Below are 16,814 nucleotides of genomic sequence, written 5' to 3'. Positions count from 1 at the left end.
ATCCGTGCGCCTTGTCCGCAGTTGTCCTAATCTAACAAGGTGAGATCCGACGCTGACACTGGATACGCGCCGGCTTCTATCTATATCTAGCATCCATCAAGTCATCGTCACATCAAGCCCATTATCTACCAATGACTTTTAAAAAAGCCGTGCTATACGGCGTCTAATTAATAACAGGACTTAGCGTAGCCCTGAAACATTTCCGGTGTTTGACGATTGCAATAAGTATAGCAGTAAGAAAACGAATCAGAGGCGCTCGTACGCGCCAGATGGTCGGCTGAGCCGCGATGAGGCTTGGGAGTCACGCACCAGATCCGCTTATTATCCGCTTGCCTCTAGTACTCTTGAATCTCGATCGAGTATAGGTCGTGTCCTCAACTTTTGAAAACAATCGAGACCTCTATGATTCACGGCCGGTCGGGATTGTGATCGAAGCGATTTGGACGCAGAATATTATACACGCAATAACGACTACCAGGTCTCTACGGAACAATATACTATAATTATAAGGATGTTTTAGCGAGAAGGATTTGAAGTAGATCAAGATAAATGAATATCTAACATATGTAGCACATGCCTAAAATAATACTTTCGATATTTACGGCGCAAAACGCACCGACGCCGACATTCTCGCGCTTGCTTTACAGTTGTACTTCTATTCAGTCATTCGTGCCGTTTTAGCCTTTCAGGCTGCTCTACGTGATATCTTGTTCCACACGATTTAGGAGTATTCTGACGTATTACTTATAGAAATTTGCGATCGTCAGGGATGCTCCGATCGATGCAGCAAAACGGATAGATCTTGCAGCGATTCCCACGACGGCGGCTGAATTCAACGTCATATCTTCTTCGGGCCCGAGCCGTATCCGATCTCCGACGTGCTTTTGATGAGATGACGACCATGATTACCACAACATGACGGGCGAATATTAACCTGCATTCAGCCACCATGCAAGTGTGTATATCTACCTCGATCCTTCTGCTGTTGACCAGAAGAGAAGACGTACCGACCAATGTCGAAGAGTGTGCTTAGCTGCCAGAATTATTATCGTGCCCTCTCAAAACTGCCCGAAACTCAGCTACGCTTCTTCAACAGCCCCCATTCAAATTTCTTTCTCGCTCAGATCCCGGATCTGCAAAAGTTCATTCGCCCCAAGATGATCAACAAGGACATCCTAATCGTCGGCTGCGGTGTGGCTGGGCCTGTTCTTGCGACATGGCTGCTCAAGTCTTCTCCCGAATACAACATTACGATTGTTGAGCGCGGCAAGTCAACAGAATCATATGGCCAAAACATCGACATTCGTGGCGCAGGTGCCACCATCATTCGCAAGATGGGCCTCGACACAGCCGTACGAGCTCATATTACCGGCGAAGAAGGGGCAAGATTCGTTGACGAGAACGATCGTGTTGCCGCAGAGTTCCCAGCAGACAAGACCGGCAAGGTACAAACCGGTACGAGCGACCTTGAGATCCTTCGTGGACGGCTTGCATCTCTCTGTTTTGGACGCTGTAAGTCTTACAGCGCCGAACTCCAGCAGACCAACCAGAGCAGCGGCGTAAACTTCATTTTCAACGAGACCCTCTCCAACATCACGCAAGACGAATCAAAAGTACATGTAAAATTCTCAAACAGCGGCGAGGAACGCTCATACGATCTCCTGGTGGGCGCTGACGGGATCTTGAGCACTACTCGCAAGATGGTGTTTGGCGCCGAGAACGACGTGGAGCGCGTTCACCAAACAGGAATGTATGGCGCATTCTTTAGTATGCCACACGGCGGAAATGATAGCTTGTGGCGACGATGGTTCCATGCCCCTGGCCGACGAGGTATCATGATCCGACCTGGCGAGACCCCCGAACGATCGACTGTGTTCATGTACGTGGTCAGCGATGACGACAAGCGCTACCCAGAAGCCGCACGCCTCGGTCACAAGGGCGTCGAAAAGCAGAAGGCCCTCCTCGAAGACCTTTTCAAGGATGCCGGGTGGGAATGTGACCGCGTCATCAGCGAGATGCATGACGCAAAGGATTTCTACTACAACATGGTCGCACAAATCAAGATGCCGCACTGGACCAACGGCCGCGTAGCTCTTCTTGGTGATGCAGGCTACTGTCCTTCGCCCATTTCCGGCATGGGAACCACACTGGCCATCACGGGCGCCTACAATCTCGCGGGTGCACTCCGCGCCAATCCAGCCTCACACAGCGATGCTTTCGCCGCGTACGAGACGACCATCCGACCCAACGTCGAGAAAGCACAGAAACTTCTCCCAGGTTTCCCACACATTTTCAACCCAGAGACCGAGACCGGTATTCACGTCATGGAGAGCATCCTTGGCTTCATGGACGGTGCGCAAAAACTCGGCCAGAAACTTGGCCGCGGGTTGTTCTACTTTGGTGGACCGCCTGCGAACGAAGTCCCTGTTGAAGATTATGGCCTCGGCGATCTTGAGGAGTGGAATGAGGCGAGCTCGTCCGGCGGCAGGGAGGTGAAAGCGGAATTGAACGTCGTGAGCGAGACGGCTGCTTCTCACTCTACCGCTGCCCCGCCCGCAGTACAACCGGTCCAGGCTGCTGCTTGATTGAAACTTACAGCAATCATTGTTCTGATATCTCACGACCTAGATTATTTCTTGCGAGCGAGCGATATTTTTTATGCGGTTTTAGAATAGATCTAATTCATTTAATGTGTTTCCATTAGTCATCAAGTGTGAAGCAATCAAATTAGTCAGCAAAGTCCCTGCACCGAAATTGGAGGTCGACGGTCTCGTGACAGCCAAAAAGTTCTGGATCACAGTGACATACTTCACCTCACCTGATGCATTCAGATGACTATATCGTGGCCGGAGCGGAATGCTCTCGGGCGGAAACTTCCGTTTCGGCCTGTCTGGACCCATAAGTCGGCTTGACGGTGGCTGTGACCGAACGCTCCACGGCCAGGCCACAAGGTTCTTTATTGCTACACAAAAGCGCTTAGATGCAAGGTTCAGATACTTCGACGTAGGTATGCATATTCCATGATAATCGACTAGTGATGGTTGTCAAATTATAGGCACAACGTCTGTAGCCCTCGCTGCATCGTATGATACACGCTCAACCTGTGGCTTCGTGAGATACTGAATTAAACCAACCGACTCTTGGGCGCGCGATCGACCGCGTAAGATGTTGACCAAATCTGCGCCATCTGCCTCGCAATTTGATTGTGCTCAACCGCTTCAATGAACCAGGAAGGCCCGTCACTGATTATGAGGTCAGTGTCCGGCAAAAGCATTTCAAGCCATCGCAACAGCGAAGAGATTTACGGATCCGCATCTTATCGCGAAGTGGGCTGTGGAATGTCCAATCGTGACACAGATGGTAAACAATTAGGAGTTACAAGGACCACCATCGTCGAAGGACTCGATATCCATATCCAACGCCGCCGCAGTCTAAAACAGGAAGATAACTGCACTGCCTTCGATGAGTTGCCGCTGATAGAAGGCACATCTGAAGAAATTGAAGGTCCACCACAGCGAAATCGGCAAGGCTACATATACCGAGATCTACCGAATGACTGTATTCGTTTGCTTAAGATACTGCCTGGCGAAAAGTCCAGCGCCGTACACTGTGAACTGCGGGAATTCGTACTCACGTCTGAGCTGAAATATGTTGCTTTATCGTACACCTGGGGCAGAGGACCCGACGTTGATAAGATCATGATAAATGACTATGAGGTACGGATCCGTAGAAATCTGTTACGTTTCCTGCACCAGGCGCGGGCGTCACACCTTGATCGCTTCCAATGGCTGTGGATCGATGCACTGTGTATCAACCAGAACGACAATCGGGAGCGCATGCATCAAGTTGATCTCATGGCTCAAATTTACCAAGCTGCATCAATCGTAATCGTTTGGCTTGGTCCATCTTACAACGGGAGTGATGTGGCATTCGCTCATTTCAATCGCACAATCCATCGTGGACGCGCTGATATGGTACGCAAAATGAGCGCTGGAAAAAGTTCAGGTCTATACATAGCAGCTTTGTGCTATCGTCCATATTGGCGAAGGTTATGGATACTACAAGAAACATTTCTTGCGAAACACCTTTTGCTGATGTGCGGTGCTCGCATATCGCCATGGCAGCCTTTTCGTGATCTATTGCTTGAAGCACGAGAGTACGATAGCGATGCGATGCTCACGCTTCCCAAGCACTCCAGGCTGGCAGGAGGCCTCGAGCTGACGTTCATTCCAAAGAGCCCCGCCATGTTCGTCGTCGACCTGACCTGGAAACAAGATAATAAACAAATCCTTCACGACCTCCTTTTTGAGACCACGTCCTTGCAATGCGCGGATCCGAGAGATAAGGTTTATGCGCTTCTCGGCATCGCAGCGCAAAGTCACAGCGACATTCGACCCGATTATGATGTCATGATGCCCGATCTTTTGAATGCGGTCCTCCGAAATTACCATCAGCATCTACCACCGAAGGACTTGAACAATGTGTTTAGTCACTGCCACGCGCTGGAGCGCATTTTCGAACTGGAGCAATCAGCTATGCTCAGTATGACTGGCAGAAGGACGGACATGCATACATCCAATACGATCATTGGACCTGAGCTACATTTTGGACTCCCAAACTCTCCAATCACGTGGTGGTGGATCTCTTTCTACCGCCATGTACTAATCGAAGATACGTTTTGGTCTGAATTTGAGCCTCATATCTTACGCTTCTACTACGAAGCCGCAGGAGGGGGCGATATACCTGCTTTGTCGGTTCTGTTTGACCGGGCAAAGTTTGACGTTGATTTCACGCACAACGACGAACGACCTCTCGCACATGCAGCTCGCAACGGCCACGCCAAGGCAGTTCATATGTTATTACGTAAAGGTGCTGGGGTCAACGCAATCAATCATGGTACTTCTGAATTCCTCAACGCTCTCTGTGGCGCTGTTGCTGGAGGGTACTATAACATTGTGCAGGCATTGATTGATGCCGGAGCAGATGTCAATGCAATGAGGCGTTCATATCCCGAACACGACTTACCTCTGATCCAAGCGGCGAAACATGGGCATCTGGACATTGCAGAACTTCTTCTTGACAACGGAGCAGATATATCCAAGTCAAATGTACTCGCGACGGCATCGATTGCTGGCCATACTCGGCTTGTCGAACATTTCATGAATGAACTTGACCAAGAACGCGGATACTACCATGGTTTCAGATCCATTTCCAAGATCTTTTCCACGACTTTGACCAAATTGTGCGAGAAACGTAATTTGCAGGCACTGGTCGTTCTCCTCAGCGCTTCGACGTTGAGCCTTGTTCCTGAAGCTTCCGTCATACTTACAAGAGAGATGGTCCTCGCTGCTAAAGCCGCACAATGGGAGGTGGTGAAAGTCCTCCTCGAGTTCGGCGCTGACGTCAATCACAAGAGCTTTTACAATGATGTTGGTGCCTATGAGGTGCTTCTGCACCGAGCCACGCGGTTTGGTCAGAGAGATTTGGTCGAAGTCTTACTAGAAGCCGGCGCGAACGTGCGTGCTACCTGCGAGTACCGTCGTGATGATGACTATGGGTCAAAGGAGACCAAGACTGCTTTGATGATTGCCAGGGAGAGATCTTATACAAGGATCGCAGAGCTCATCCTCGCCAACATGCAAGCGCATCCTGAAGGAGGCGGTGGTCTGGACAAAGACGACGCAAAATCCGGCAGCAGCATCAGAAGCACCAAAGTGTTTCGCATTTGGAGAAAAATCTCGGTGCGCACGCAAAAATCTCATTCCCCAGCCAGGATTACGATGCGAAAGCTCGTACGCCGTTGAGCTATCGTCTTGCAATCATCGTGCCGATTCTCTTGATGACGGTCGTGCAGACACTGCAATCGTCATGGCGCACATTAGCAAGTAAAGTAAAGTGAATGGGAAAGGAAATGCGCGAAAGAGCTCGCTCAAATTCGTCTATTGGTGAACCTTTCTCCCGCCACACAAACTCCGCCACACATAAGAGACAAACAGCGCGAATTGCCAATCATAAGCACGACCCGTCATCTCCCGATTCCATCGAGCCTTATCTCCCCTCGTCACTTAGCCACTCGCACCAGAGGCCTGATTCACTCGAGAGCCCATTGATCTCGGATCACATTCAAAGCCCTCATTTGGCGGCGACGCTGAAGCGCACGTGCATGTGTTTCTTGACAAACACAGCCCAGGACTTCTGGTCGAGCCAATCTGCCGGAGTCTTCTCGGCGTCAAGTTCCATGTTGTACTTATACAAGATCTTAGCCATGATGAGACGGGATTCGGCGTTGGCGAGGTTCTGGCCGAGGCACTGTGATTGTGGAGATTTCACGGTTAGTAAGATTCTGATGCATTAGAAGAGGAGACGGGGGAGGAAATGATGCTTACGTTCATAGCGCCCATGCTGAAAGGCTTGAAGATGGCCTTGTTGTCGTGGGCGAACTCGGCGGGAGCGTGGGCGAGCCAGCGCTCGGGGACGAAGTCGGTGGGACGAGCGAAGTTCTTGGGGTTCTTGAACATGCCAGGGAGGGACATGTTGACGGAAGTCTGCAGTGTCCAGGAGTGTCAGCTTCTCTGGAACAGAAACCGTAGAGGGATATCTGTCTAAAAGCAAACTTACACCTTCGGGAATGTACTCGCCCATGACACGAGCACCACCGGCGGGAGGAACACGCCAGAGGAGACCGACGACCGGTGGGTACAGGCGCATGGTCTCCTGCAAGCAGGCGGTGAGGTAGGGAAGCTTGTTCAAGTTGGGCAGGGTGATGTCGTCGTAGCTGGTGAATGTGTCGCGGATCTCAGCCTCGAGACGGTTCAAGATGTTGAGGTTGGTGCCGAGGAAGTAGACCATGCCGGTGAGGAGGGTAGAGACGGTCTCGGAGCCAGTACCGACGAGGGTGACGGCCGTGACAACCATCTCGCGCTTGGTAAGACCTTCGCCGGCTTCGTTGCCATCGACCGACTCTACTCAGGGTTAGCTTCAGGCCAAAACTCGAACACATGTGTCTTCGATCGTTTTGAAAATTATCGAGGTGGGGATCGAACAGATCGGCGCAGAATGACTCACTGATCATGACTCTGTCCCAAAAATCACCCCTGACACCTCCGGAGTTGATGCGGTCCTCAACACGCGCAGTAGCGTACTTGAAGTTTTCAAGACGATCCTGCTGGAGACGCTTGGGAATAAAGTATGGCGCGGCCCACACGAAGCCATTCTCACGAAGAACGAGCTTGAGCTGAGTGTCGAAGGCAGTGGTGACGATAGTCTTGATCCAGCTGTGCTCGGTCTCCTTCTCGACACAGTTGAAAGGCTCATTCCAGCCCCTTTGAATTATAATTAGCGTTGGGGCGAAAGTGGAAGTAATATCTCAACTCACAGGTCACTGATGATGTCGAAAGTGCACATGTGCAACCAGGAGGTGAAGTCGGTGGATTTGCCCTGCTCAGCGAGGATGCCGATTTTCTTGACGAGGAGATCGATGTACTTGTTCATGATAGGTGCCTGCTCCTGGAGACCCTTCTCGGAGAAAGCGTGGTTCAAGAGACGGCGGAAACGAGCATGCTCGCGGGGAACGGTATTCATGATGGACATAGGAGCGTTCTTGCCCTGCGGGACACGGCGAGGGTGACGAGGCCATTGCTCCTTGCCTTTACCGACACTGTAGATGTCGTTCCAGGCCTGTTGGCTGGTGAAGGAGAGCTCGTTGGGCGCAATGCGGACGGCGTCACCGTACTTGAAGTGGATCTTGGAGACGTTGTCCTGGAGACGACCGCGCAATTGCCAGCTATCCTGTAGTCGCATCGTCAGTATCCAAACACAGCAGGGGGTGGGATTCGTTCATCGACGTACCCATGGAAGACGGCTGATGCGGCAAATTAAAGGACCCGGGTACTTGGCGAGCGGGTGGAAGTACAAGTTGTAAATGGCATTGTAGACCATGTAAAAAATGGGCAATCCCACGAACAGGATGAGGGAGATGTAAGGCACATGCTGCCTGGCGGCATCGGCGAGGAGTTGGACGCTCATGTTGGTGATGAGGCTGCCGTGTGAGGATGTTGGGATGGAGGATGAGTGGAATGATCGATGAGATACGATGAGGACATGGCTATAATATACTTGATTGTCTACACTGTATATTTGGCAACGTATCCATCGAAGAATGCAGGTATAATGAGTGATAGAGTGAAACAATTGTCGTTTCCGCTGATTCGGGTACAGAGGTTTGAGGTGAGGTTAAAGTCCGTTGCCAGAAGCCGATCTCCACAACAAGCACATGCAGCACGAAGGACACGGACAAATTCCAGAACAACTCAACCACGACGCTCGCGAGATAATAAATCGCGTGCTAGCCACGTGAACTGCACGCGGATATTGTGTATCTCATGATGCACATGATAATCTGTGCTTGCTGATTGGAGATCGTCCTCAAGAGACTACTGCAGGAGACGACGTTGCTATGCGACAAATCCAGAAGATGGCCGGCCTGACTTCGAAGGCGGCGCTGATTCGTGACTGGTGTATATTTCGGCTTCGGCCATCGATGTGAGTAATGCTTTCTCACATGCTGCTCGTCAGCGAAAGGTTGGAGGCCTTTGTCGAGGTTCTCGTATCACATGAGGACTCTCGTAAGAACGTGGGCTCCTCCAGATCTAGACCGAATGCGGGATGCTCGCTTGACCTTCCCTTTGTGGTCAAACGTGATCCCCAAATCGACGCCTGTCCCGCAACCCCTTCCTCCACCTTGACATTTCTGATTCCGGTGCCTTCTCGCTTATTTTCCGCAGCAGTTCCCGAACCTCTTCAAGAGGTCTTCTACTATGCATCATTGCCACATTCTCAACACGAGGATGATGTCGTCCAGTTTGTCAGGTTTCCGTGCCATGGTTGAAGTGGCTGGCACCAGAGAGCTTGTTACGCTTGGCTGGCTGTTGTGACGCATGCGGAAGCAAGTCGGTCCAAACTCGGGCTGGTGACAACCGACTCCATTGCTTCATCACGATATATCAGCGCACTAATCGATCAGAATCCGTGACTATTGCCAAGCAAAAACATTCAGCACATAGGCTCCGCACTCAGGGCAACCCACAGTAAGCTTCGCGGAATGGCCACGAACCGAAGGCTCTGCGCTAGACTGTCGAGACCTCTACAGGGATCGATCAAACTGGCTGGGATACTCTATCGTCTTAACCAAAATTGCCTGGGTAGTCGGTGTCCTAAGATCTACCTGGGCAAGCAACACATGATCGTAATAGTCATCAGCAGGATGTGGATCGGGTTAGTCATCAATATGCCCAGTCCGATGGACTCATACTTGTGTTCGTCGCCGTGATGGCATGGGTCTGACTGTGCGCCGATGAGGAATTATGGTCAAGTTTTGTGCACTTGCATCGTGAAAACAAATGGCTCGCCATCACGCCGAGGATCACGCTCAAAAGAGACTAGGCTCGCAGTAAACTCCGAAGCTGACTTCCAGGTCTTATCTACCAGCTCACGAGCGCCTCGTTGGGAGATGACATGCGCCACACCCAAAGGTTGGTACAACTAAAGCCGATCCCACGTGGTTTACACTCTGGCTTTCGGTATGTCACATAGTCGCTCGTGATAGTGTCGCTTCGTTCTCACTCAAGATGCATTGCCAAAGTCGGATTTTGCAGTACGTGATCTGGATCCTTCACAATGACCGGTAAGCTTCAAAAGAACGCGACTTCGCAATCTAATCTCAAGGCAAGTCAATGGCTTCGCAAGGTCTCTTTCTTCGATCTAAAACGTGCCGCCCGTGACCATGAGCAACGTCAAGGATACTGCTTCCGGTGGCCCATCGGCCGCCGTCACGGCCATTGATGCGGGCAAGTTGGTCTTCTTTGGGAATGAGTTCCCGAATGATGACCTCAAGGACTTGTTCCGCCGCCTCTACAGACAGAGCAAAGACAGACGGTTTCGACAGCTCTCCGCTTTCCTCGAGGAAGTCACAAGCGTCCTCAAGAAGGAAGTCTCACTCCTGCCTCAACCGATGAGGGAGGTTGTCCCTCACTTCGACTCAGTCTGCCACCTCATCGAGCATGGTGACTTCCGAAATACACCGCTGGGAGCTGCCATGGAGAGTGTTTTCCTCACCACACTACAACTTGGAATGTTCATCGGGTATGTTTCTCGTTGCACAATAGCTTTTGACTTGTATGCAGGCGCTCACAAAACCATAGTCACTACGAGGCCGAAGGCTTGGCCTGGGAGGCAGTACAGTCTCGCATCGTTCTTGCTGGTCTGAGCATTGGTCTATTCAGTGCTGCAGCTGTCGCTCTCTCTTCCAGCCTCTCCGATCTTGTCCAAAATGCTGCAGAGACCTTGAGAGTCTCATGGCGCCTGGGAGTGTTCGTCGCCGACTTCTCACGGAAGCTCGAGGCTCCTCAGCCTGATGGCTCGCTCCAGAGTTGGGCCCATGTTGTTCCGGGAATGACTCAGGATGCCGTCCAGCAAGAGCTCAACAAATTCAACAAAGACACCGGAAGCCCCGAGCTCACCAAAGTTTTCATCTCCGCCGCCGATAAATCGTCCATCGGTGTCACAGGACCACCGTCCCAACTCAAAGCCGCCTTCCAGCACAGTGGTGTCCTTCGCTATGCGAAATCCTTCCCATTGCCTGTCTATGACGGCGTCTGCCATGCCTCGCATGTGTACAGCGACAGTGACGTCGATGAGATCATCGAAGGTTCAGAGTCGGCTCTGCAGTCAAGTACGATTCCTGTCAGAGTCGCGCTTTTGTCGACGTGCACTGGCAAGCCATATCCCTCAGCCACAGCAGCGGAGCTCTATCGCGATATCTGCAAGGAGCTTATCACTGGTACCATCTACATGGATGATATGACCGACAACATCGTGCTCGGATTGAGTAACATGCGAGGCATGAATAAGTGCTACATTCAGAGCTTCCGCACAAGCTTGATCCTCCGAAACGTCACGAATGCGATCAAATCGGCTCTCACCGAAGCTGAAGTCAGCAACGTCGACTTCCTGGACTGGGCGTTCAAGGAATACGGTGCCCGACGAGCTGCCACTGCAGCTGATGCCAAACTCGCCATAGTCGGTATGGCCTGCCGCATGCCAGGCGGTGCCGATGATCTCGACAAGTTCTGGGAACTTATCAGTTCGGGTCGTGACACTCACACTACCATCCCTGAGAGTCGCTTTGACCTTGCTACGCATTACGACCCTACCGGAAAGACCGAGAATGCAACTCAGACTCCGTACGGTAACTTCCTACAGGATCCAGGCCATTTCGATGCAGCCTTCTTTCAGATGAGCCCACGGGAGGTATGTTGAAAAAATCCCCCAAATCATCATCGATGGTGATGGATTAGCAGAACTGAAGAGACGTACTGACCAATAAATCACCGCAGGCTGAGCAGACATGCCCTATGCAGCGGTTGGCTTTGGTTACTGCTTACGAAGCACTCGAGATGGCCGGTACAGTTTCTGGCCGCACTGCTTCATCTGACCCGTCGCGAATTGGCACATACTACGGTCAGGCCAGTGACGATTGGCGTGAGCTTAACGCTTCGCAAAATATTGGTACTTATGCCGTGCCTGGGGGTGAACGAGCATTTGCCAACGGTCGCATCAACTACTTCATGAAGTTTAGTGGACCTTCTGTAAGCTTTGATGCCTTCCTCGATCATATTACCATTGCTGACACAAAACAGCTCAACATAGACACTGCTTGTTCAAGCTCTGCTGCTGCCATCAATGCCGCCTGCTCTGCGCTTTGGGCTGGGGAGGTCGATACTGCTATCGCTGGAGGATTGAACGTCATTACCGACCCTGACAACTACGCGGGTCTCTGCAATGCCTTCTTCCTTTCCAAGACGGGCCAGTGCAAGGTGTGGGATAAGGACGCTGACGGCTATTGCCGAGCTGAGGCCATAGCCAGTGTTGTGATCAAGCGGCTCGAAGATGCCGAAGCTGACAATGACAAAATCCTCGCCGTCGTTCTGTCTGCAAAGACCAACCACTCGGCTGATGCAATCTCCATCACCCATCCCCATGCGGGTGCTCAGGAGAGCAACTACCGCAACACAGTATACCGCGCGGGCATTAACCCGCTCGATGTAGGCTACGTCGAGATGCACGGAACCGGCACTCAGGTGAGTCATGAATGCTTTATTATCGTCCGTCAGAATTTGTGCTCACCATGATCACAGGCTGGAGATGCTGCTGAATCGCAGTCCGTGTTGAGCGTTTTCGCTCCTGCAACACACGGCAGGAAAGCTGACCAGCCATTGTTGCTCGGTGCAGTCAAGAGTAATGTCGGCCACTCGGAAGCTGCTGCCGGCATCACTTCATTGATCAAGGCTCTGCTTGTTTTCCAGAATGGAATGGTCCCGAGACACATTGGTATCAAGACCGAAGTGAATCCGGCAATTCCAAAAGATCTAGCTCGACGACAGGTCACTTTGCCGCTGGAGAATGCCGCATGGCCGCGTCCTGCCGGAAAGAAGCGAACAGCACTCGTGAACTCTTTCGGCGCTCACGGAGGTAACACCACGATTCTTCTGGAGGACGGCCCGGAAGTGGAGAAACTTCTGCTTACAGGCGACCGCACCTCGCATGCTTTTACCATCTCCGCCAAGAGCAAGAACTCGCTCGTTGGCAATATTCAGAACCTTCTCTCCTACTTGGAGAAGAACCCTGGGGTCAACCTTGCTAATATTTCCTACACTGTCTGCAGCCGGAGACTTCACCATAGCTTGCGTCTCGGAACCACAGTCTCTAACATCTCTCAGCTGAAGAAGTTCCTCGAGACCTCCGCGGCGAAGCTGGAAGTCAAGTGCATTCCAATGAACGCGCCTTCTGTCGTTTTCACTTTCACCGGTCAGAGTGGATCGCTGCGCGGTAAACGCCAAGAGCTCCTCGACCAATCTCCCTACTTCCGCAGCCAAGTATCTCAGCTCGACAGGATCGTGCAGCGATTGGGATTTCCCTCTATTATGCCCATTCTCGAAGGTACTGCCGAAGAAACCGCTGATTCGCCTGTCCTCAGTCAGCTCAGCATCGTTGTTCTGGAGATCGCCCTTGCACACTACTGGTTCAACCTTGGCATTCGTCCAGCAGCTGTAGTCGGACACAGTCTTGGGGAATACAGCGCTCTTGCTATAGCAGGCTGCATCTCCTTCGCCGAAGCCCTCAACATTGTTGGTCGCCGCGCGCAACTCACAGAGAAGCTCTGCAAAGCTGGTAGCCACTCCATGCTCTCTGTCCGCGCGACACCCGAGGCTATTCAGACCGCTGTTGAGGCAGAGAAAGATGCTGGCGAGCTCGTTTACAAAATCACTTGCATCAACAGCCATGCTGACACCGTCATTGGTGGTGACAAGGACATAATCGGGAAGCTTCGACTTATTCTTGAGAGGCTCAGCTTTAAGTGCACCTTGCTTGAGCTTCCCTACGCCTTCCATACTGCACAAATGGATGTCATTCTCGAAGACCTCGGCAAAATTGCTTCCGGTGTCCACTTCAAGGCCCCGAGCGTGCCCGTTATCTCCCCTATCATGGGCAGTGTCATTTTTGATGGCAAGACCGCAAACGCCGAATACCTCAAGCGACACACCCGCGAGACTGTCAACTTTGCTGCGGCAATCGACGCCGCACATGACATGGGTATTGTCGACGAAAAGACCATGTGGGTCGACATCGGGCCACACCCGGTCTGCACTACCTTCGTCCGCAGCTTGATTCCGGAGGCCCGTGTCGCAGCATCGTGCCGTCGCAATGAGGACAACCTTACCACTATCGCCAAGAGTCTCATCATTCTGCATCTCGCAGGAGTACCTGTGAAGTGGAACGAGTTTTACAAGCCGGATGAGGCCTCTCTTTCCCTTCTAACCTTACCCAAGTACAGCTGGAACAACACCAACTACTGGATTCCCTACATTGGTACTTGGACTCTTGACAAGGCCAAGCTCAAGTACGGTGAGCCTGATAAGCCCGCGGAGAAGCAGAATGTCGCCGTCTCCACATTCCGTACTTCGTTGATTCACACTGTCGTTGAGGAGACTGTGAGCGCCGAGGGCGTCTACATGCGCGCGATTAGCGATATGCAGCAAGGAGAATTCTTTGAGAGCATCTGGGGTCACCAGATGAATGGATGTGGTGTTGCGACATCGGTAAGTGTGAAGCTTCGGAAATCACGTGAGGCCCTGCTGACCATACTCCTCTGTAGTCCATCTGGTCTGATATGGTCTTGTCTGCCGGCGAGCATCTATACAAGCTCCTGGTCCCTACTGCCAAAGATGTGCACATGCGATTCCAAGACTTTGAGGTCTTGCATGCGCAGATCGCTTCCAAAACCCCCGGCATCTCTCAATTGCTGGAGTTGGAAGCCCAGCTCGATGCTGCTTCTGGCACCATGACTACGCGCTTCTTTAATGTCGATTCCACGACCGGCAAGCGCCACGATGAGCACTTCGCCTCTGGTCTCGTGTCATTCGAGGACCCTAATCGATGGACTGCCGAGTGGTCTCGAGTCGAGCACTTGATCCTCGGACGGATTGACGCTCTGGACCAGCTGGCCGCTACTGGCAAGGCCAGCAGACTTAACAAGAATATGGCTTACACATTGTTCAAGAATGTCGTCGATTACGCCGACCGTTACCGGGGCATCGATGACGTTGTCATTAACGATCACGAAGCGTTTGCAAACATTACCTTGACCAACGACCGTCATGGAAGCCATCACACTCCGCCCCACTGGATTGATAGTGTCTGCCACTTGGCGGGCCTGATCATGAACGGCAGCGATGCATCCAACACCCGCGACTACTTCTACGTCACACCTGGCTGCGAGAGCTTCCGTCTGCATAAACCTCTCGAGGCAGGCGGTAAGTACCGCAGCTATGTTCGTATGTTCCAGCTTCCCTCGGAGAACTTCGGCGGTAGTATCGTCTACGGCGGTGATGTCTACATTTTCCAGGGTGACACCGTCGTGGGCATGGTCGGCCAGATTCGCTTCCGTCGCGTTCCTAGGATGCTGATGGATCGCTTCTTCATTGCACCGGACGCCAATACGTCAACCTCTCATGCAGCCCCGGTCGCTGCCCTCAAGCCAGCATCCACTGTCGCCGTTGCCGCGTTCAAGAAGGATGCTCCTCCAGTTCCGATCAAGAAGGCTCAGCTATCAACTCCTCCCGCATCTATCCCCATTATTCCCCAGCGCATCGACATCACTCCTTCGAAGCAACAGGCGAAGCCAAGATTTGGCCCAGTGGAACCTCTTACGCCTCCTTCCGAAGAAACCCTCGAGAAGGTATACCCCGAACCCATCGCCGCTGCCGCACCTGCGACGCCAGCTCCCTCCGTCACCGAAATTACCATCGAAGCTCCCGCTGGCGTCGCAGGACACTGTCTGCAAGTCATCGCCCGCGAGACCAATCTGCCCATGGAATCTCTCGCTGATGAGGCGGCATTCGCGGACCTGGGAATCGACTCCCTGCTCTCGTTAGTACTGGCAGAGAAATTCCGCGCTGAGGTCGGTATTGAGATCAAGAGCTCGCTGTTCTTGGAGTGTCCGACGATTGGCGAAATGAAGGCTTGGCTGACACAGAACTGTTGACGATTTGTGGGATGGGTGAAAGGTGTTGTGTCTGTGCTCTTGGGATTTCTGACTGGGATCTATTGATGTGGGATGTACTGGAATTTGGTATTGACCTTTTTGTCCTTTTCTGTTGCGATGTTCTTGGGTTTATTGCCTTTTCCTTTTTCTCTTTGTTCGTCAGAGTTCTTGGTGGTCGATTTTGTTTTATGAAGATAGATTACTATATTTGATTCACGTGCAATATGATTTTCCAAGGCGGACTTCCAGTGATAGTAAAAATGGTGAAACGCATTCATGGGTCGCGATGTTGAGGTGAACAATCGGCAGGGCTGATTTTGGACGAGCGATCGCTCTGACTACAATGCCATTCAGCGTTTTTGAAAGTGCAGAGACATCCAAATTCTGCACCTGCGCCGCCTAAAGGATCAACTGCAGGAGTTCACCGGTCGGCTGAACCGCACCAGCAGCCTGAATACCGTATGCGCAAAGCAGCAATTTCTTGTTCCCGATGGGACAGCCACGCTATGGACTCAGGACCATCGGGAAGCCAATTCCATACTTACATAGCAATGAGACAGTCATGAAGACCTTCGATTAGGAACAAAAGTCGGTATCTGGCGGAGCCGCCTGCGACATTATCGAGGCTTATAATAGTATACGCTACACTGCTAGCAAAACTGGTCGCCAGCGGCGCGGCCGAGATGTATAGACCTATGCGAAACGCTAGGTCCACTCCTTTGAAGAAAGACAGATAGACCGGAACACCATCGAATGCTGCTTCGCCGGTGCAGAGTAGCGCGCGCAAGACAACGAGTAAAGGGAAGTTGGCAGTAGTGGCTTATAGCGAAGCGATAACTCCCAGGCGTCTACATGGCAGCTGATATAGAGGTATACGGGAAATAGTCAGTTGCAAATAGCCATCCACTCGAAGAGGATATACATAGGGTAGAGCGATGTTAGTAGCCATTCGTAGTCGTCGTTTAAGAGCTAAAGGTCGTCGACTAGACCAACTAGCCGTGCATTTCCAATGCCAGATCTGTCGATGAACGAGAGTACGAGGTAGAGTAGGGCACGAAGGGAACGAGCCGTGCGTCGAGCTTGTGTACCAGCTTCCGTTCCTCTTTGACGGGAAATAGCTCGAAGGGATGGCCAGTTGATCTTTGATTTCGACCCGTCATGAGCAATGCTCCATCTGCATTGTCAAGAATGTCGTCGTCGAATTGATCACGAA

At 51.9% G+C, this 16,814-nt stretch overlaps 4 protein-coding genes across 4 annotated transcripts; 3 read left to right on the top strand and 1 right to left on the bottom strand.

Moving 5' to 3' along the window:
• Positions 1-874: 874 nt before the first annotated feature.
• Positions 875-2,696, top strand: K489DRAFT_382355 (FAD/NAD(P)-binding domain-containing protein). The gene has a single exon (XM_033605351.1). It carries the CDS (start codon positions 1,014-1,016, stop codon positions 2,583-2,585), a length of 1,572 nt encoding a protein of 523 aa, XP_033458340.1. The 5' UTR covers positions 875-1,013; the 3' UTR covers positions 2,586-2,696.
• A 525-nt stretch (positions 2,697-3,221) lies between these two features.
• On the top strand, positions 3,222-5,804 carry K489DRAFT_411675 (ankyrin; the record flags this gene model as incomplete). Its single annotated transcript, XM_033607831.1, has 1 exon — positions 3,222-5,804. The coding sequence occupies one exon, from the start codon at positions 3,222-3,224 to the stop codon at positions 5,802-5,804; it is 2,583 nt and encodes an 860-aa protein (XP_033458339.1).
• A 328-nt stretch (positions 5,805-6,132) lies between these two features.
• K489DRAFT_389915 (cytochrome P450) lies at positions 6,133-8,025 on the bottom strand (the record flags this gene model as incomplete). Its single annotated transcript, XM_033606556.1, has 6 exons — positions 6,133-6,309; positions 6,387-6,545; positions 6,619-6,962; positions 7,066-7,322; positions 7,376-7,788; positions 7,849-8,025. The coding sequence occupies 6 exons, from the start codon at positions 8,023-8,025 to the stop codon at positions 6,133-6,135; spliced, it is 1,527 nt and encodes a 508-aa protein (XP_033458338.1).
• A 1,756-nt stretch (positions 8,026-9,781) lies between these two features.
• K489DRAFT_322757 (putative polyketide synthase) lies at positions 9,782-15,601 on the top strand (the record flags this gene model as incomplete). Its single annotated transcript, XM_033601644.1, has 6 exons — positions 9,782-10,140; positions 10,200-11,307; positions 11,394-11,645; positions 11,697-12,137; positions 12,195-14,156; positions 14,213-15,601. The coding sequence occupies 6 exons, from the start codon at positions 9,782-9,784 to the stop codon at positions 15,599-15,601; spliced, it is 5,511 nt and encodes a 1,836-aa protein (XP_033458337.1).
• Positions 15,602-16,814: the final 1,213 nt, after the last annotated feature.

This window comes from Dissoconium aciculare, assembly GCF_010015565.1.
Source record: "Dissoconium aciculare CBS 342.82 unplaced genomic scaffold K489scaffold_9, whole genome shotgun sequence".
Lineage (NCBI taxonomy): Eukaryota > Fungi > Ascomycota > Dothideomycetes > Mycosphaerellales > Dissoconiaceae > Dissoconium > Dissoconium aciculare.
Note: the sequence above shows the minus strand (reverse complement) of the source record. Positions and strands in the feature narration are given on the sequence as shown.

Excerpts from the sequence above, each read along its gene's own strand:
- K489DRAFT_382355 (XM_033605351.1), top strand. The coding sequence starts at position 1,014 with ATGTCGAAGAGTGTGCTTAGCTGCCAGAATTATTATCGTGCCCTCTCA.